The sequence below is a fragment of the Megachile rotundata genome, chromosome 4 (genome assembly GCF_050947335.1).
Source record: "Megachile rotundata isolate GNS110a chromosome 4, iyMegRotu1, whole genome shotgun sequence".
Classification (NCBI taxonomy): Eukaryota; Metazoa; Arthropoda; class Insecta; order Hymenoptera; family Megachilidae; genus Megachile; species Megachile rotundata.
In genome coordinates this window covers 16,039,442-16,062,487 of record NC_134986.1, presented here as the reverse complement: position 1 = coordinate 16,062,487, position 23,046 = coordinate 16,039,442, and the positions used below count along the sequence as shown (strand labels likewise).

At 39.6% G+C, this 23,046-nt stretch overlaps 1 protein-coding gene across 2 annotated transcripts in view; it reads right to left on the bottom strand.

Annotated features, from left to right (window-relative positions):
* LOC100882999 (telomerase-binding protein EST1A) overlaps positions 1 to 23,046 on the bottom strand; it is a 184,160-nt gene that overhangs the window by 149,858 nt on the left and 11,256 nt on the right. For both annotated transcript variants that reach the window (XM_003703923.3, XM_076530467.1), the window contains one exon: positions 1,687 to 1,832. In XM_003703923.3, the coding sequence (XP_003703971.2) occupies positions 1,687 to 1,832 (146 nt within the window). The remainder of the gene's footprint in view (positions 1 to 1,686; positions 1,833 to 23,046) is intronic.

Sequence of the window (23,046 nt, the reverse complement as noted above, 5' to 3'; positions counted from 1 at the left end):
CGGCCGTGGCCGTGAAAGAGATTCGATCTAAAGTGCCGGTTACAACATTGTCGTAACAACTTTCTTCTTCTTCTTGTTCTTTGCGGGCTGCGCGGACATTTTATCGATCTATACTCGCGTGCCGGTGTGTCTCGCGTGCGACACCTTTGTGAAAAATCTTTGGGGTTATAAGGAATCTTGAATGGACGACTTAGTGAGTCGATGGAGATAAAGATGTTCATATTTTAGATAAGTTGGGTTGTTTTTGAATTTTTTAGCTGGGGGGTGTTTTACCGATGTTATGCTAATATCTCAATATTACAAAATCTTGTTGTATCAAAAATTCTTATATACTCATCTGTCGATGTCCCAATATATCAAAATCACAATACTTTGAAGGTTCGACACTACTGAGGTCCAACAATCCTAAATCCCAATACTCCCAAGGTCCAATTCTCCCAAATCCCAATACTCTCAAGGTCCAACACTCCCAAAATTCCAATCTCCCAAAATCCCAATACTCCCAAGGTCCAGCACTCCTAAATCCCAATACTCCCAAGGCCCAATTCTCCCAAATCCCAATACTCCCAAGGTCCAACACTCCCAAATCCCAAATCTCCCAAATCCCAAATCTCCCAAATCCCAAATCTCCCAAATCCCAAATCTCCCAAATCCCAAATCTCCCAAATCCCAAATCTCCCAAATCCCAAATCTCCCAAATCCCAAATCTCCCAAATCCCAAATTCTCCCAAATCCCAAATCTCCCAAATCCCAAATCTCCCAAATCCCAAATCTCCCAAATCCCAAATCTCCCAAATCCCAAATCTCCCAAATCCCAAATCTCCCAAATCCCAAATCTCCCAAATCCCAAATCTCCCAAATCCCAAATCTCCCAAATCCCAAATCTCCCAAATCCCAAATCTCCCAAATCCCAAATCTCCCAAATCCCAAATCTCCCAAATCCCAAATCTCCCAAATCCCAAATCTCCCAAATCCCAAATCTCCCAAATCCCAAATCTCCCAAATCCCAAATCTCCCAAATCCCAAATCTCCCAAATCCCAAATCTCCCAAATCCCAAATCTCCCAAATCCCAAATCTCCCAAATCCCAAATCTCCCAAATCCCAAATCTCCCAAATCCCAAATCTCCCAAATCCCAAATCTCCCAAATCCCAAATCTCCCAAATCCCAAATCTCCCAAATCCCAAATCTCCCAAATCCCAAATCTCCCAAATCCCAAATCTCCCAAATCCCCATTTCCCAAAATCCCAATCTCCCAAAATCCCAATACTCTCAAATCCCAATCTCCCAAAAACCCAATACTCCCAAGGTCCAGCACTCTCAAATCCCAATCTCCCAAAATCCCAATACTCCCAAAATCCCAATACTCCAAAAATCCCAATCTCTCAAAATCCCAAAACCACCCATCTTCAACCCCCTTTACGTCTCCAACATCCCTCATATACCAGTAATATTCTATTTTGCGAATGTAAATACGAATCGATCCCATCTTTGCATACGTAACAGCAGTATCTCTTCGGCGAATAATCCGGCAACAATAACCGTAAATCGTGACCGGAAATTCTAAAGTATCGCCAAAGTATCGGCAGAGAGGGAAATATCAGTGTTTTCCTTCCTTTTACGAATGATCATGTTATAGGTATGTACATACACAATTCGCAAGGAGTAGGAGAGATATCTGACTTACCCTTCAGCTGTGTAGACTCGATGGCGAACATGTTCAAAGCAAGTAGCTGAAGGAGCCTCGTCCCAGGAAGCGGCAGCGGCGAATGTTGAAGAAGCGCTCTGAATTCTTTCAGCATCTGAACGCCGGCTTCTTGAAACGTTTCCATTCTGTAACAACGGAGGAATAACAATTAAATTTTTAAGTTTCGTTAAACTTCATTGCGATTTAAATTTAATTTAGATTCTTAGGGTTCTGAGTTCTCCTAGTTGTTCAGATAGTTCAAATTCGTAAAGCATGAAGTTTTTAAAGTTCTTAAATTTATCAAAATCATCACATTTTTAAATTATAAAGTAGAGAAGCTTTTAAGTTCCTGAAATCTCTAAAACCCTAAAGATACAACATCCTCGAGTTCCAAAATGCACAAATTCTTCCCTAAATTTTCTAGGTCTTACAAATCCCTAAATTACTCAAATTTCTCGAATCCCAAAAATTCTTAAATTCCCCAAATCCCAAAAATCCATAAATTCCCCAAATCACCCAAATCCTCAAAATTCCTAAGTTACCCAAATTTCCTAAATTCCTCAAATTGTCCAAATTCTCCAAATTCTCCAAATTCTCCAAATTTCCTAAATTCCTCAAATTCTCCAAATTCTCCAAATTCTCCAAATTCTCCAAATTCTCCAAATTCTCCAAATTCTCCAAATCCCCCAAATTCCAAAAATCCTTGAATTCTGCAAATTCTCAAAATTCCCCAAATTACCCAAATTACCCAAATCATCCAAATCCCGAAACTCCCCGCAGTAAATAATTTGAAAGACACCGAATTCGATTGGAAAAAATGAAACGAGAGGAGCGAATGGCGACCGAGAGAAAATAAAGCTGTGAATGAGAAATGAATAAATGAACAGGCAGCCACGAGGCGTATCAATCTCACGACAGGATCGTGCATATTTGAAAGATTTTGGTCTGGATGAGGCCATTGACCCGCGGGGCTTGACGCAACGACGAGCTTCCTGCTTTCTTTATTAAATATCGAAAGGATCGAGTTAAACTTAGCCATAATTACATACCCGGTGGCTATTAAACGTACATTTACTACGTTTAAATGCAGATTTATAAGGCTGTGAATTTAATCACAGAGAATTCTATATCGCTCGCGGGAGTGGCGATTTAACGAGGGTGAAATAAACGCATAGCGCAGGAAACGGTGTATACCTTATTAACATCAATACAGTATTCGGTCATTTCTGATTAACTCTTTCGCGATTTGGAATTTGAAATTTGGAAAATTTTTGATTTCCAATTTCCTCAAATTTCAAATTTTCCAGATTCCACTTTCCCCAAATTCCAAATTCCCCAGATTCCACTTTCCCCAAATTCCAAATTCCACAGATTCCAATTTCCCCAAATTCCAAATTCCACAGATTCCAATTTCCCCAGATTCCAAATTCCCTAAATTCCAAATTCCCCAGATTCCACTTTCCCCAAATTCCAAATTCCCCGGATTCCACTTTCCCCAAATTCCAAATTCCCCAGATTCCAATTTCCCCAAATTCCAAACTCCTCAAATTCCAAATTTCCCAAATACCAAATTCCCCAGATTCCACTTTCCCCGAATTCCAAATTCCACAGATTCCAATTTCCCCAGATTCCACTTTCCCCAAATTCCAAATTTCCCAAATTCCAAACTCCTCAAATTCCAAATTCCCCAAATATCAAATTCCCGAAATTTCAAATTGCCTAGACTTCAAATCCAAAATTTGCCAAATCTCAAATTCCAAATTTCCCATCTACCCACTGCATTAGATCCCAAATTTTCATATCTCCCAAATCACCAATCTCCGAATCTTGCAATTTCCCAAATTCCCAAGTCCTCAAAATCTTACGATTAATTCTTCAAAGCGTAATTTCAAAGATTTTTGGATGGGTGTAGCAAGGTATGTAATAGGTAAAAGGGTTAACGTCAGAACGATTCGTGGCGGTGTTAATCTCGCTTCGCTTTGCGGCTCCCATGAGAGACATACTGAACAGCCGTACCCTCGTTAAACATCGCTAGAGGAACGTGAAGGTGAGATCTCACGTAACGAGGCGCTATCTTTCCCACAACCTCGATCTCTTGTTCGTGGCTACCTGCCCCGTGCTACCTGCTCAATTTACGCCGTGCAATCCAACTCATCGTTCCCCTGGGTTCCAGATCTACGAAACCCTACTTATATCGCCGAAATTCGGGATGCGCTTCTCTCTGAAGCACCATCGAACGTGTCGATCCTGTACTCGATTTCTGAATTACAACACGGTCTATTAGACTGTAAATTTTTAATCGTTAACCTAATAGTTCGATAATCTTTTACGAGTTTCCTCTGTGCGTAAAGTGCTTTGCGAAGGGGTGAATTTGTTTCAGAAAATATGTATCAATTACTTTTCTTCTTATTTCTCGTATTCTCGTTCTTATTTCTCCCTTGAAGTTCAGTTACGATCATGAGTGCTTCGAGAAGTAATTACAGAGTTTATATTACGAGTTAATATAGCCATAAATACAGCCGGCACTAGTTTTCGAATAAGTTCCATAATCGATACGAGTACCTCTGCAACCTATAAATTCGCCGAACTATCGAGTGGCCGTGCAGCTTTCATTCGCGCGAAGAAGAGCCTCGAATTTCCAATAAAACCGAAAGCAAACGCGAACGAGAGTTACTCAAGGCCGTGGAATCTCTCTCGCAAAGCGTGAAAGAGGAAACTGAGCTTGCACCGAGGTCTAACCGTAAAACTCTCCTCTTTACTAAGGACCCACCGGAGGATATTCCAATTTCACCAGCGGAGACCTTTGACATCGACCGAAGGTTTATTCGAGACCTGGTACCATTTCGATATTCCGCCAAACTGAAGAGCCGTGGATCCGGTGGATCTAGTTACAACAGCCTCTACCTTTATGGTAATAACTTTATTTCAACGTTTGCTGGATTCACGAGGCGCTAACATCCTTACGGATCGTTTCGCGGAAATACGCGACCCTTATCGGATTACTCCGTAACCTTCGACTGTTTCTATTCCACTATTTTTCTGCGCTTTAGTTTATTTTTCTATTTTCTGGGAGGTTAGGTGCACTGGTTAGGACGTTCGCTGTTACAGTATTTAATTTTTGCATTATTTTAACGGATTTGACTCGTGATGCACTCATGACGCACTCTTGACGCACCCATGTCGCACCCATGACCCACTCTTGACGCACTCGTGACGCATTCTTTATTCACTCTTGACGCAGCCATGACGCACCCATGATGCACTCTTGACGCACCCTTAACGCACTCGTGACGCATTCTTGATCCACTCTTGACGCACTCATGACGCACTTGTGATCCACTCTTGACGCACTCATGACGCATCCATGACACTCTTGACGCACCCATGACGCACTTGTGATCCACTCTTGACGCACTCATGACGCATTCATGACACTCTTGACGCACCCATGACGCATCCATGACCCACTCTTGACGCACCCATGACCCGCTCTTGACGCACCCTTGACGCACCCTTGACGCACTCGTGACGCATTCTTTATCTACTCTTGACGCATCCATGACCCACTCTTGACGCACCCATGACGCATCCATGACCCACTCTTGACGCACCCATGACCCGCTCTTGACGCACCCTTGACGCACCCTTGACGCACTCGTGACGCATTCTTTATCTACTCTTGACGCATCCATGACCCACTCTTGACGCACCCATGACCCACTCTTAACGCACCCTTGACGCACTCGTGACGCATTCTTGATCCACTCTTAACGCACTCATGACGCATTCTTGATCCACTCGTGACGCACTCATGACGCATTCTTGATCCCCTCGTGACACAATTGTAACAAACTTATAAAGAACTCGTAACGCACTCATGACGCACTCGTAACACAATTGTTACAAACTTATAAAAAACTCGTGACGCACCTATGACGCACTCCTTCATGTGTGATCAATGTGACTCGAATGTCGAGTATGTTACAATGTGGAGTTTAAGTTCGATCATTCGCACAGTCAGTGTAAACGGAAGTTATTGAAGTTGCATTCGTCAGCAGAATGCAATAACAGTTCTCTGGCGATTTGCCTGGCAGTTTAGCGATGCTTCTGACAAGTTTGCGTGCCACATTCTGCCCCAAGTAACCGACGAGTACACCGTAAACACGCTGCAGGTAATTATTAACACTGGACGGTATTCTTCATCGCGCGAACGGCGACTGTTCATTAAGGAAGCTTTATTATTCCGCTTCTGGCTCGCTAACGTCTGCATTTACGTCTTTCATTCGTACGAGTTTCTAGAAGGGAACTTTTCTGTCGGTGATTGTTTGAGAGATTTGATACGAATTGTTCGGTACGATCGGTATGATAGGATTGATACGATTGGACGGTGATTACTGTGAGGGTGCGAAGATTACCGATGAGTGAGCTGTACGAAATTACGAATAGTGTAATAAATTCTATAATAATTTCTGAAGATGATAGTCTTTCTACAGATGGTTGACGCTAAAATGTGTCATTCTAACCCTAACCATGTAGAACAATAATCCATTTTCACCACCATCATAAAAATCCTAGCTTTTTAATTATTCTACATTTTAATCCCAGCTTTTTAATTATCCTACATTTTTAATTAAAGAGCATATTCCACAGATAAGAACTTCATGGTGCCACTGACCACCCTGCTGACCATACCCGCAATGAAGAAACGAATCAACCGCTCCTAATCAGTGCCCAAATCATAATCAAGTACCCGATCAGATAACCAAGCAACGAAGTATGAAGTAACGATCCAGTTGACTGACATGTAACACCAACAACGATGCTAGAACTGATACAGAATGTCCGAAGTCTCGAAACTGGTCCAGTGTCCGACCAATTAACTTTACGACGTTTTGATAGACACTAAAAACATGATTAGCATAGATGTCCCATGCAGGTAACGCTTAATAGAACACCTAAAGGTGGTATATCTCGATAAACCATGTGAACGGCGATAAACGAGCTCCTTTCACGTTCAAGGCGCTTTTCGATCCTCAACGACACTGTCAACGACCGCTTCGAGGCGCCTTTGCCTAAAATGGAAACACCATTCTCACGATAGCGAAACTGTCGCCTCGGGCCATGTCCCATCCGCACCAGATTATCGTTCGGGCGAATCCATTACGTTAGCAACACCTTACCATCGTTTCGATCTATTAACCGGATCGTTCTTTCAGCAGAAGGCAATTACTTATTATAACGTCTTATTTAGGTCGGCCTTTTTTCTTCAGGCATTTTTTAACTGGGATTATCCGGGGATTTTATTGTTGTGTTCGAGGGTTTTATTGTAATGTTTTTATGTAATGTTTTACTATTTTATTATTTTATTATTTTACTATTTTACTATTTTACTATTTTACTATTTTGCTATTTTAATATTTTGCTATTTTAATATTTTGCTATTTTGCTATTTCACTATTTTACTATTTCACTATTTTACTGTTTTACTGTTTTACTGTTTCACTATTTTACTGTTTCATTATTTTACTGTTTCACTATTTTACTGTTTCACTATTCTATTGTTTCACTATTTTACTGTTTCACTGGTTTACTGTTTCACTATATTACTGTTTCACTATTCTACTGTTTCACTATTTTATTGTTTCACTATTTTACTGTTTCACTATTCTACTGTTTCACTATTCTACTGTTTCACTATTTTACTGTTTCACTATTCTACTGTTTCACTATTTTACTATTTTACTATTTTAACATTTAAGTCTTCCATTATTTTGCTACTTCTCCATATTACTATTTCGCTATTCTATTATATTCGCAATGCTACACCACTATAGTATTATTCCATTACTCCTCTATACCACTACTTCGCTATTCTGTTACGTAATTAACTACTACACCACTATTCCATCGCATCACTAATTCTACCATACAACCACATTACCTATTCCAATAGTCTACCACACTATTCTACTACTATTTAACTATTTTACTGTACTTAAACCATTATGTAATTTATACTATTATTCAATTATTCTAATTGTACTATGTAACTACATTACCTGTTCCAATAATCTACCACACTATTGCATTACTATTTAACTATTTCACTGTACTTATACCATTATGTAATTTATACTATTATTCAATTATTCTAATTCTACTATGTAACTACATTACCTGTTCCAATAATCTACCACACTATTGCATTACTATTTAACTATTTCACTGTACTTATACCATTATGTAATTTATACTATTATTCAATTATTCTAATTCTGCTATGTAACCACATTACCTGTCCCAATAGTCTACCACACTATTGCATTACTATTTAACTATTTGACTGTACTTATACCATTATGCAATTTATACTATTATTCAATTATTCTAATTCTACTATGTAACTGCATTACCCGTTCGAATAATCTACCACACTATTGCATTACTATTTAACTATTTCACTGTACTTATACCATTATGCAATTTATACTATTATTCAATTATTCTAATTGTACTATGTAGCTACATAACCTATTCTAATATTCTGCCACACTATTGTACTACAATTTAACTACATCACTAAAACTATCATATAAATTGTATCTTTATTCAAACATTTTACTAAGCTGTTGTACTACAATTTCATGATCAGTTGCATAAATTTGCAACGTTTGCAATACGTTTCACCCGTATTGCCCGAGATTCGAAGGACAATCGGCAGCTCGATCACGCAACTCGAGTAACCGCTGCCCCGAGCGGTTGGCACCGAAAGGAAGAAACGCGCCAGAGCGAGAAGAGAATTGCACTTTAGGGCATAACGGCATCCCCACGACCCACGGTCGTGGTGTCACGGTGATGCAAGTCCGTGTTTCTGTGTCGATGTGCAAAGCAGTTAGCCCGAGAAGAGAAGGCGACAGAAACGAAGCCAAGAAGCCGCGAGAGAAGGATCGAAGGAGCTTTCTTCACGGGTAGAGCTGCGTGGAGGGCAGCCCCCGCGGCAGCCCGCGATGTCCCATCGACACCGAGCAACTCTATGACTAACAAGTTTGCACTTTAGCGCATAACGGGGCATTCCAGCGTGTTCCATAGATCATGGTCCATGACCCACGGATTGCGTGGGCCGGGCACCATAACCATTCCTCGCCGATATAGCGACGGCGTGGCCCCGGTACCACGAGCATTAAGTTTCCATCTTCTTCCTCTTCGTCTCTCTTCCGTCGCGGACTCTCTCCTCACGTACGCGGACTTCGAAACCAGACTTCGCCGCTTTTGATCGCTGGATAATCGCGATAACGGAATCGCAAGCGTACTTCAACCTCCTATTGGATATCTTTGGAACACTACTTACGGACTGTCCCTTTCAAGAGACTACAAATTGATCACATACTCTTGGATTTGTGGAGTATGATTATTTGACGGACATCAAACTATTACTGCCTAAGGTTACTAATTAGAAGTAACTGTAAGGTATGTGTACTTAATATGTAATATTGCTACTAAATTCTAATGTTAACCCCTCGTGTACTATCTCCCACATATGACGCACATAATACTTGACATAATAAGACAATATGAAACTATATAACATGTAAGGTGTATGTAATTTCTGTTCCCAAAGGAAGGAAATCACCCAAAGGTCAGAAGCACCAAAGGAAAATTTCGCGAACAGGGTTATCGTGTCGCCCTAAAATTTATTTGAGCAAACGCTCAAAGGTCGTTCGAAGAATGCTATAAATCTGAGACCCCTCTTTAACGATTGGCCAGCTCTCTCAATAAGTAACAGGTAACGGAGGGAAGCATAGATCAGGAAATCACCTCTTAGACGGTAAGGTCGTCGTGTAAGTAAGAGTCCGAGGTCAGGATGCCAACGCTACCGCGCGATGCCCCACACGAAGAGACCTTATAAGCTCTAACCAGCCACCTTACGCTATTGACACCTAACAAACCAGGGACCCGGGGGTTTAGGACGATGCCTCAGGCGATAGGTTGATTACGGTGGATGTGGAACAACCTTCGATGCTGATGCGTTCAGAGGTGCTGCTGTCGACTGTTGTGTTTTCACATTCTTTCTTCGTATATTAATATATGAGCCGTTCATTAACTCCATTTTTTTAAAAATCTTAAATTATTATAAATAGAAAATGTTATGACTATACCAAATGCTTTAACACTTAAATTTAAGATGTTTCAAAAAATGGAGTTAATCAATGTGTGCACTGAACGGCTCATATGTGACATACTTGCATGTTACGTGTCATACTTGTACAGAATATATGCCATACTTTGTAACGAGGCGTCACAACTTGTATAGAACATAAATACATAAAGTTGCAAAGTAACGTATAAACTTGCCATCATATTTATTTGAAGTAAAATGTCTGATCGCCTTAGGTAAATAAATTGAAGTAATTCCTAACTTCAGAACACGTAGTCTGACATTGAAACGCAATTTGATGATCTAAACTTATATCAGCTCAAAACCCATACTATAATGAAAATAAATATACTTATAAATAAATAGACCTATCATTAATAGCGTAGACAAAATAATCGACTGCCAATGACTATGAAAAATCACTTTCAATCTACATGCAATGCAGCTGAAAATATCAAAGTACCATAAAGTATCATTTACTTCAAACACCTGTACAAATTCTTTAACCTATACAAACTCTTCTGACACAAATTAAATAAAACAGAATGACAGTAATTTCTAGTATAACGAATGACACTTAGCTTTAAGCGAAAAGAAAGGTAAAACGGAGGTTAAAAATCGATTCTTAAGCAAGTTATCGAAGGCAGCAATTTGAATGGTAATTAATCGGGAGATGGTATTATAACTTGTAAATCAGAATTTTCTAAGCGATTTAAATTTAAGCACAGGCTTCCAGGAGGAGAGAGTGTATTTACAGGGACGAAGGCAAACAAATTGTCCTCGCTTTCTCTAGATTCCCATCGACAGCTCAACGCCCATGGAGCAGCGATAAATCGATGCAACGTGATTACGAGCGAAGATTAATTGGCTATCAATATCGAGGCCTGACGATAGAAATATAATGCGACCGGATATTATCTCGGTTACAAGATCTAAATTGCTCGTTCGCCACCATCAATGTACCATTCACGACACCGGTTACGATTATCCTCGATCCAGTTTTTTATTTCCTTTTTTTGATAATCTTCATTATGATTGATATCGGTTCTATTATAAAATCGGGATATTTCCATTTCGCGTGGGCGTTCGATAACGATCTGAATTGGTCGTCTTTTCTTTTTCTTTTTGAAATGCATGCTAATGACTCGCGTTCGCCCCGGCCGTGAAATTAATTTCAAGCAACGATAGACCGTGCAAATTGACATCGGCGACGGTCAACTTGCTCTAATTAAGAACTTTACGCGGATCGGGTCGAATCGACGGAGATCCTTTGTCGCGATAACGCGGATAATAAGGGCCGATCGGGAAAGAAAAGATCGACTCGGTATTGAAAATTCACGGATAAACGATACGATGTGCCGTACCATAAATATATCCTGTCATTCAATGGAGACCTGTACGCGGCCGTTCATTATCGCGCGCAGACAGGTTACACGCGTGAACAAAGAAACGGGATCCGGCAGCTTTTTGAAATTTTAACTGCTTGAATGACTGGGGCGCTACTGATCTGCTTCCGCAAATTTAATATACGATGGAACGTTTCTTAAATTAGTCTCGTCAAGCTAATTCTCGGTTTCAATACTTCAATTCTTCAATTTTTCAATTTTTCAATTTTTCAATTTTTCAGTTTTTCAATTCTTCAATTTTGTAGTTTCCCAATTCTTCAATTCTTCAATTTTTCAGTTTTTCAATTCTTCAATTCTTCAATTCTTCAATTCTGCAGTTTCCCAATTTTTCAATTTTTCAGTTTTTCAATTCTTCAATTCTTCAATTTTGCAGTTTCCTAATTCTTCAATTCTTTAATTTTTCAGTTCTTCAATTTTTCAGTTTTTCAATTTTTCAGTTATTCAATTCTTCAATTTTGCAGTTTCCCAATTCTTCAATTCTTTAATTTTTCAGTTCTTCAATTTTTCAGTTTTTCAATTTTTCAGTTATTCAATTTTTCAATTTTGCAGTTTTCCAATTCTTCAATTCTTCAATTTTTCAGTTCTTCAATTTTTCAGTTTTTCAATTCTTCAATTCTTCAATTCTTCAATTCTTCAATTCTTCCATTCTTCAATTCTTCAATTCTTCAATTCTTCAATTCTTCAATTCTTCAATTCTTCAATTCTTTAATTCTTCAACTCTTCAACTCTTCAATTCTCCATTCCTCAATTCTTCAATTATTCCATTGTTCAATTATTCGAATCCTCGATTTTTCAGTCCATTCATTTCTCAATTTTTCAATTTTCAAATTTATCAATTCTGCATCTTACAAATTTTTCAATTTTTCAATTTACAAATGATCTAACCTTCAAATTCATCAATTTACAAATTGTCAAATTTAGAAGAATCCAAATACCTAAAAATGTATACTTTCGATTGCGGCAATATAACGAAAGTCTGCAAAGATAAATAGTTAAGAAACATAGATAGAGAGTATCACTAACAGCATCACCGACTACAAGTACACATTCAGAAGAAAGGAATGATGGTGATTGAATAGGAGGAAGTCCATTACAAATTACACACATTACATCTAAATCCGGGCAATCTATAATAAAGTGTCAAACCTTCGGGGCTTGTTATCATCGCCTACGAAGTCAATATCGAAGTAGTTCCCTGATAAATGTACGATATTACACTGTTAACACCTGAAGGCCTGCCTGAAGGTGTACGTTTCAATCGAGCCTGTTTCGATTTCAAAAAATTCTAACACGATCTCTGTTATGCTAGATAAAACATAACTTGAAGACACAGATGTACTCATCTAACGATTTTCACGTTGCACTATTTTTATATGTCGCTCGTCAAACATTTTACGTAGGAAATTTTAGGGTTGGTACCTGCCAGTGTCTTCGAAGGTGAAGGATAATGTTATACTATTTTTATATGTCGCTCGTCAAACATTTTAGGTAGGAAATTTTAGAGTTGTCTGCAAGGAGTGTCTTCGAGGGTGAAAATAGTAATTGAAAAATATCTTAGAAAGTGAAATTGTAAGTGACAAATATCTTTGAGTGCAAAGGATAAAAATACGAATGCAAAGAGTAGAAAAATCTTCGACTGCAAAGGGTAAAAAAATATCTTCGACTGCAAAGGGTAGAAATATCTTCAACTGCAAAGAGTAAAAATATCTTTGAGTGTAAAAGGTAGACATACCTTTGAATGCAAAGGCTAGAAAAATCTTCAAACTCCATAGAGTAAAAAAAATATCCTCTATAGCAAAGGGTAAAAATATCTTCGAGTGCAAATGGACCACAAGCCCCCTATCCACAGTTACACAAAAAATATCCCCAAAACCCCATCTCACAGCAAAACGAAAAGTACTATAAAAAGTTGGAAAGCACCCGTAAAGCAATCAAGGCGCGCAATTTTAAGCAGAAATCTCGATTACGGGGTTAAAAGGATGCTCTCGAAAAGGAGGTTTAATCAAGAAACATCGGCAAACTGCGTCGACCGAGGGTGATCCGTGCATTAGAAAACCGATACGATTGCGAAATCGAGTTCGTAAATCGTCGAACCGCGGACGGTTCGAAGAGGTTTAGCAAACGGGAGGCCTGAACGAGCAAACAGAGTTCGTAAACACATCAGCAGCCGGTGCAACGCTGGCTTAATAAGCAGCTCACGGTATTATAGATGATCTCTTTATTGACCGCCATAAATCAGAGTTAAGAGCAGGCATTATTACTAGCAAGTACATTATCCGGTACGTCGAGAGAGCCGGTGATAGAGTGGGGTCCCCAGTTACTTCGCCAAAGACACCTATCCAGGAACTGAACGCCGTACGAACAGGTAACTGCCTCCGACTGTGGAGGCCAGATGGTGCAAAACAAACATAATCAAAAATACCATTTCTACGGACTATATTGATCGATCAAACTGTGGCCGTTTCTGCTGAAGGCGTTGAAAGTTTTATTAAGCGGCCCATTCATTTCGAAAAGATTCTATCTAGTATTTTTACCATACGCCCTTCGAACGATTCTATAGCCGCGATCGATAGATGCGTTGATGAACAAAAATTGAGAGTTAGGGTCTGTAGATGGGTATCGATATTTATGGCGATTGAAATCTTTTTGGGTGTTGGCTTTGGAGTTTGGAGATTTGGGACGTTTGAATTTGGGGTTTTGGGAATTTTGGGGAATTTAGGGATTTTTGTGATTTAGAGAATTTGGAGAATTTTGAGTATTTAGGGATTTGGGGAATTTAGGGATTTTTGTGATTTGGAGAATTTGGAGAATTTTGGGTATTTAGGGATTTGGGAACTTGGGGAATTTAGGGATTTTTGTGATTTGGAGAATTTGGAGAATTTTGGGTATTTAGGGATTTGGGAATTTGGGGAATTTAGGGATTTTTAGGACCTGGGTGATTTGGGGAATTTAGAGAATTTAGGGATTTGAAAATTTGGGAATTTGGAATTTGGAAAATTTGGAAATTGGGGAATTTGGAATTTGGGGAATCTGGAATTTGGGGAATGTGGAATTTGGGGAATTTGGAATTTGGGGAATTTTGAATTTGGGGAATTTTGAATTTGGGGAATTTGGAATTTGGGGAATTTGGAATTTGGAGAATTTGGAATTTGGGGAATCTGGAATTTGGGGAATGTGGAATTTGGGGGATTTGGAATTTGAGGAATGTGGAATTTGGGGGATTTGGAATTTGGGCAATATGGAATTTGGGGAATTTGAAATTTGGGGAAATTGGAATTTGGGGAATTTGGAATCTAGGGAATTTGAAATTTGGAGAAATTGGAATTTGGAGAAATTGGAATTTGGGGAATTTGGAATTTGGAGAAATTGGAATTTGGAGAAATTGGAATTTGGGGAATTTGGAATTTGGAGAAATTGGAATTTGGAGAAATTGGAATTTGGAGAAATTGGAATTTGGAGAATTTGGAATTTAGGAAATTTGGAATCTGAGGAATTTGGAATTTGGGGAATTTGGAATTTGGGGAATTTGAAATTTGGGGAAATTGGAATTTGGGGAATTTAGAATCTGGGGAATTTGGAATTTGGAGAAATTGGAATTTGGGGAATTTGGAATTTAGGGAATTTGAAATTTGGAGAAATTGGAATTTGAAGAAATTGGAATTTGGGGAATTTGGAATTTGGGAAATTTGGAATCTGAGGAATTTGGAATTTGGGGAATTTGGAATTTGGGGAATTTGGAATTTGGGGAATTTGGAATTTGGAGAAATTGGAATCTAGAGAATTTGAAATTTGGAATTTGGGGAATTTACGGATTTAAGAGTTTGGAACTTAAAAATTCACAAATATGAAAATGTATAAAGCAAATTAAAAAAATTCTACGAATCCCATAAATCTCTCCAAAAACATTGCACAATTGAAGAAGGTAATTGTACCTAAGCCTTGATTTATCGTTGAACCACTCGAAGGAAACAATTACAATAAATTTCCAAATCCGTCGCCCGGATTAGACATTTCCTACAGCGAATTTCTTTATTCAAAAGAACATCCTTCGAACACCCCTTAAGAACGGGTGGTTCTCATCCTTCTCTTCTTTCACCGAAATAGGATGCGCATTTTGATAGAACGACATTCATCCCTCTTTCGACTACTTTACTCTTCGTATCCATAATGGATCCTGGACGATGCTCTTTGCCTTCGGATAAAGGGAATATTTGTCTCGCTTTAATTGAAAAATCCCTGTTCCATTGAGTCTGAAATCTCCTTAGACTGTCAGTTATTTTCGGTCGTAACAAAAGACGCGTCTCGTTTATCCGCTTAAAATCTTAAACCTCTCCTCGCGTTCTTCAGTTACTGTAACAACTATCTGCGCCAGTCACGATCGTCGTATAGGGATTTGGATATTGCGTTACGAGCTTGTTTAAATATTTCAAATTATAATTCGTTCAACTTCTATAAATTAAGCTTCTTAACTTTCAAAATTCTATGCTTTGGAATCGATAGAATTCACTAATTTGTAATTTGTCAATTGACCAAATAGGAAGGTTAATAAATTCAATATCCTCAATTGTGATATTCGTCAAATTTAATATTTTTCAAAGAAGCTTCTCACAAATCTTTCAGATCATCATGAACAAGATTTGACAAGAATCTTGTGAAATTCATCAAAATTATTAAAATTCATCAATTCATAAAATTTCGATATTCTCCAAAGAGTCTTCTCATAAATCCTTCGGATCATGAACAAAATTCGACAAAAATCAATAAGGATCAGCAATGATCAACGAAGATGAACAATCAACAATGATCAACAAGGATCAACAATCAACAATGATCAACCGGGATCAACAATCAACAATGATCAACAATCACCAGTGATCAGCAAGGATCAATAATCAACAATATGAAGATCAACATTGCTCCACAGGAGTCAATAAGAATCAGCTGCATGTAGTCCCGAAAGAATAAGAAAAATGAGAAGATGGCGTTAAGTAGATCAGAGTGGCACAAAGAGTGGTAAACTATCAGAGGAGTATCGACAGACAGGAGGAATCCAGATAGTCATTGCAGGATGCATAGGTGCAGTCGGTTGTTGAAGATGGTCGGGTTCTGGTTGGAGGTTGCGGTGTCCAAGGGTGTCCTTGAAGCGGGCGGGGTCGTCACTCGAGGGCCGCGGGTAAACGACCATCAGAATCCATGTGTGCTAAGCCAGGCAAGACCTTATACGCGTATCTTACACTCGTACTACTTAACTTTCTGCGTCTGTATACGTGACGTTCCGTCTCTCTCCTCCTTCTTCAACGTGTCGGATAAAAGAAGCCTCTTTACAAGTGTTATGAAACGGTTAGCTCCCCCGTCTCTACGATATCGATTTATAGGTTTAATTACCACCTCGTTATGCGTTCGATGATCGTTTACCACGGGCTCATGAACAAGATCCGAAATGAATCGAATTCTAAACCCTCGCTATTATCCTTATTATTTTATCCTCGCGCGACAGGATTTATGGTAGCCTCGCGATGATTTATTTTATCCCTCGTGTCGTTTGTTTCATCGACTTTTATTCGTGACAAATCGTATAGAGATATTTATTCTCGTTATCTGATCCAAATCTTATCGCGAGAGATATATGGACGAGGCTTTTCGAGATTCACGGGTAACGAAACGGCGGTGATATTTTCTATGTTATAGAAATATTTCGTCAAATTTTATTTTTTGAGATCGATGCGAGTATTATGCGACGCATTCGTTCTCATTATCCGATACGAATATTCTCGTGTTCGAGGCGGATCAATTAGATTTACACGTTTGACAACGTTACAATTTCATTTTAACCGAGGTTTTCTTACGTGGAACGATTTATTTGATCAAATTTTAATTCCAGCGAAACCGATGAGGTTATTCAGCGACACATTTATTCTCATTATCTGATCCAGATCTGACGTGAGAGAGTGTAACAATTACTTTCAGTAGTTTCAGCTTCTACGTTTCTTTTAGGTAACGCGAAATGGTAATAGATAATGTATGCAAAATGATTTGTTTAATCAAACTTTATTTAAATCGGCGAGCATGTTGGACGACACATTTATTCTCATTATCTGATCCAGACCTTCTCACGTGAAAGATAAGAATAGTCACTAGTTTAGAAGTTTTATGTTTCAACATTTTTGTTGGAAGTCAAAGTGAAATATTTCTTAATTTATACAAAATGATTTGATCGAGCATTTTTGTCAAAATGAGATACACACATGAGACACCACATATGAGACACATATATGAAATACCACGTATGAGACACACATATGAAATACCACATATGAGATACACACATGAGATACCACATACGAGACACATATATGAAATGCCACGTATAAGACACACATATGAAATACCACGTATGAGGCACACATATGAAATACCACATATGAGATACATACATGAAATACCACATATGAGACACATATATGATATACCACATATGAGACACACATATGAAATACCACATATGAGGCACACATATGAGATACCATATATGAGATACTACATATGATATACAAATATAAGACTCACATATGAGATATACATATGAGGTAAACACATGAGATACATATATGAAATACACAGATGAGATACCATACATGAGACACGCATATGAGGTCCACATATGAGATACACATGAAACAACAAGCTTTAAAGCCGCATAAATTTGAAGACCTACTTGAATCAGTAAAATAGAATTACAATAAAAAATTCATGACAACAGCTTATCACTGCAAGTTCAAATTTAACCTCAAAAAAAAAATGTACATCTCCCTACAATGTATAGTGTAATATCAAAGAGTACAATTCCATTTATACCATGTTCTCTGACGTTAAAAACGTGATGAATGTAACGAATTCATAAAACAGGAGAAAGAAGAAATTAATCGAGTGACCGAGGGTGAACGGAAGGAAGTTAGCGAGGTAATAATAAAGCAGGCGCCACAAGGCGCGAGATAAAGACGCATCGAGGTTCATGATAAATGCAATGGACGAGATATGACGAGCGGTCGGTACGTCGAGATACGCGTAGAAAACAGTTGGAGTAAAGGGCAGTGTTGGAAGTCGTCCTTGAGGGCATATAACTGAAGAGTAGTAGAACGATGCTCGAGCCCAGTAATGAGCCAAATCCATTACGCCATTCTCAGCAAGCAAGCAACAGAGTATAAGACAGCCCCGAGTCTGACTGCAGGCCCTCGTCCTTTACATTTTCTTTCTATCTCTCTTTATCCCGTGCTCTTCGAGCAGAGAGAAAAAGAGAGGAACACGGACCACGCGTGCATCTATGCCACGCACGTATCGCGCCGGTAACAACCACCTAACCGATGGCACCGGTTTCCCTAGCAATTCCAATTATAGATCTGGTAAGTATATTCCACGGTGCACCGAGCAACCAACATCCCTTCTAGCCGCTCCACCCATCTCTCCCTCTATGTTCGCTTCCTGATCGCCGCGAAACCAATTATGCGCGGAACCACGCGAGCAAATTGAAAGCCGCGACGGGATCAACCCCTCGCGTGTGATCCTGCCGCGGACAAACTTCTACTAACGAGACGAAACGTCCGATAATGTCGTCGGTGAGTTGGGGACACTTATGATTTCACCTGCACATTTCGGTATTTAGATATCTGAACCAAAGGTTTCGGTAGGGTTCTGTGATGTTAATTGAACTTACTGTAGGTGCAAGGTTTTATGATCTTAACTAAACTTATTGTAGATGCAAGGTTTTATGATCTTAACTAAACTTACTGTAGGTGCAAGGACCTATGATCTTAATTAAACTTTCATGTTCCGTAGTTGTGAGGACCTATGATCAAAATCGATGAAGATATTGAACATCGCATTATCTGCTTCAGATCTCTCGTGTGAGATACACATATGAATATCTAAGTCCCTAAACTTGCAAATCACTAAGTCCCTCAATTTACAAACCCCCACGTTCCCAAACTCTCAAGGTCCCAAACTCTCAAGGTCCCAAACTCTCAAGGTCCCAAGCTCTCAAGGTTCCAAACTCTCAAGGTTCCAAGCTCTCAAGGTACCAAACTCTCAAGATCCCAAACTCTCAAGGTCCCAAACTCTCAAGGTTCAAACTCTCAAAATTCCAAACTCTCAAGGTCCCAAACTCTCAAGGTTCCAAACTCTCGAGGTTCCAATCTCTCAAGGTTCCAATCCCTCAAGGTCCCAAATTCTCAAGGTTCCAATCTCTCAAGGTCCCAATCTCTCAAGGTCCCAATCTCTCAAGGTCCCAATCTCTCAAGGTTCCAATCTCTCAAGGTTCCAAGCTCTCAAGGTACCAAACTCTCAAGGTTCCAAGCTCTCAAGGTACCAAACTCTCAAGATCCCAAACTCTCAAGGTCCCAAACTCTCAAGGTTCAAACTCTCAAAATTCCAAACTCTCAAGGTCCCAAACTCTCAAGGTTCCAAACTCTCGAGGTTCCAATCTCTCAAGGTTCCAATCCCTCAAGGTCCTAAATTCTCAAGGTTCCAATCTCTCAAGGTCCCAATCTCTCAAGGTCCCAATCTCTCAAGGTCCCAACTCTCAAGATCTGAAACTCTCAAGGTTCCAAACTCTCAAGGTCCCAAATCTTCAAAGTCCCAAATCTCCAAAGTCCCAAACTCCCAAATTCGCAAATTCCCAAATTCCCAAATTCTCAAATCCCCAACATCCCAAGATCCCAAACCCCAAATCCCATCCTCCCCATTCCCAAATTCCCAAGTCCCCAAATTCCCAAATTCTCAAATCCCCAACATCCCAAGATCCCAAACCCCAAATCCCATCCTCCCCATTCCCAAATTCCCAAGTCCCCAAATTTCCAATCCACCAACCTATTCCTTTAAAAACAAACAATTACCCAGAACTATTTCTGTCCCTCACATCGCAAGAAAGAATGGCGATCAAAAGCGATTTGGTTTTTCCTCCCAGAAAACGCTCTCCTACGAGCGATCGAAAGCAAAACGACCGATAAATTCCACGAAGAAACCGGCTGTCCGGCGCGAATAAATCACCGGTGGCTTGGCGAACTATAAGGGAACACCTTTTTGCCACGATGGGCGACGGCATAAATCGTTGGGGACGAGTCGAGCAGCCGCCACGAATATCGACAGCGATTTTACGACTATCACGTATGACAACGCGTCGACTGGCCTCCTGCTTTGCCACTCGGTACAATTAAACGGACTGCAAGGTATCCGCAAGGTCGTTACGAGCAAGACACACACCGGATACGACACAGAAGAGGAGGAGAAGAACGGTGAACAAGGCTGGACGGGAGGCGGGAAAGGTGGATCCGTTGGCGCCGCGCAATTGTCAATTAACATTTTTACCGCCGTGCAAGAAAACATGAAGTTACCGAAGAAGGTACGCGAGTACGGAGGTGCTGTGACTGCGATCTTTGCAGGGTTCCTGGAGAACCGCTGGGAGAAATGTGGACTCTCACTGTGTTTGGGAATGAGATGGGTTAGGGTTAACTGGGTGAGGATTAGGACTGGTATGGTTGATATGTGGTTTTTGTTGGTGGTTTTGTGGATGCGCTGAAGGGGGTTGCTGTTGATATTGGTACTGATGTTGGTATTAATATTTAGTAGGTTAGATATTGCTATTAAGTTGCTTCTATTGGTATTGATATTGATGTTGATGTATGTGGATGTGGATGTGGATGTACATGTGGATGTACATGTGGATGTACATGTGGATGTGGATGTGGATGTACATGTGGATGTACATGTGGATGTACATGTGGATGTACATGTGGATGTGGATGTAGATGTACATGTGGATGTGGATGTGGATGTATATGTACATGTGGATGTACATGTGGATGTGGATGTAGATGTACATGTGGATGTGGATGTGGATGTATATGTACATGTGGATGTAGATCTACATGTGGATGTAGATGTACATGTGGACATACATGTGGATGTACATGTGGATGTACATGTGGATGTGGATGTGAATGTGAATGTGAATGTGAATGTGAATGTGGATGTGAATGTTGATATTGACATTGGTACTAACATTGATATTGCTATTGTTGTGGCTATTGCTATGGCTATTGCTATGGCTATTGCTATAGCTATTGCTACTATTATTGCTATTGCTATTTCTATTGCTATTGCTATTGCTATTGCTATTGCTATTGCTATTGCTATTGCTATTGCTATTGCTATTGCTATTGTTATTGCTATTGCTATTGCTATTGCTATTGCTATTGCTATTGCTATTGCTACTGCTACTGTAATTGCTACTATTATTGCTATTGCCATTGCTTACTATTGCTATTACTATTACTACGGATATTGATATTACCATCGCCAAAAAATATTACAATAAGTATGAAGACATTCTGAAGATCCCTAAATCCTGCCTCCCTAAACTCCAAAAATCCCCTTAAAAATAATTCCCAATAAACTTGATTTATAAAAAATAACGAGAACGAAGAAAATAAATTTCCGAATGATTCATGCAAGATCGATAATCATGAACACCTCTTGACCAATCAGACCGCGCAGATAAGACTCGTTCTTCACACGTGTGAACAGAGAACTTCTCTACGACGAGTATACCCTCCGACGAGACTCTATTAGTACTTATTAGCACATATCGCGTTGTACTTTTTCCACCACACCGTACTATTCTCATTTTTTGCTCGTTGACCCTGCAACTTCCCCGTCTATCCAGCAACAAATTCCCTTGTCGATACCCCGAGACTGCTGGAAACGGGGTGATATTTTCAGATTATTCGCTATTTACTACATTCCACAACGCTCTTATGGCGCACGTAATATCACGTTGCGAGAGCCTGCGATAGTTTCGAATATTACATTTAATAAGCTGGTATCGGGTTCGCTCTCCATTACAGAATACTCGATGAAATTTCTTTTTTAGGAGCCTTCGTTTTTGGTCTATTTCTGGTCTTTGTGGAACGATACTAGAGTAGCGGGACCGGGGATCAGGAACTGATCCTCCGGAAATTGTGTGGGATTAGTGGAACCTAGACGCAAAGTCTAAAGATCTCGAAATCATAAATAGACAGATTTTCGAGGTTAAGAACTATCAAGGTTTTAGATTCTCAGGGTTTTTAATTCTTAAGATTCAAAAATTCCCAAGGTCCTAGATTGTCAAGGACGCAGGTTCTCAAGGTCTTAGATCCTCAAGGACATAGATTCTCAAGGTCCTAACTTTCATGTGGACACTGATTCTTAAGGTCCTAAATCCCACAAGGTTCAAAAATTCTCAAGGTCCCAAATTTTCAAGGTTCTAAAGTCTCAAGGTTCCAAGCTCTCAAGGTCCCAAACTTTCAAGGTTCCAAACTCTCAAAATTTCAAGCTTTCAAGGTCCCAAACTCTCAAGATCCCAAGCTCTCAAGGTCCCAAGCTCTCAAGGTCCCAAACTCTCAAGGTTCCAAACTCTCAAGGTTCCAAGCTCTCAAGGTCTCAAGCTCTCAAGGTTCCAAACTCTCAAGGTTCCAAACTCTCAAGGTTCCAAACTCTCAAAATTCCAAGCTCTCAAGGTCCCAAATTCTCAAGATCCCAAACTCTCAAGATCCCAAGCTCTCAAAATTCCAAACTCTCAAGGTCCCAAACTCTCAAGATCCCAAACTCTCAAGGTTCAAGCTCTCAAAATTCCTAACTCGCAAGGTCCCAAATTCTCAAAGACCTAAACTCTCAGGGTCCCAAGCTCTCAAGGTCCGAAATCTCCAAAGCTGCAAAGTCCCAAGATTCCAAATTCCCAAGGTCCCAAATCCCCAAATCTTCAAACCC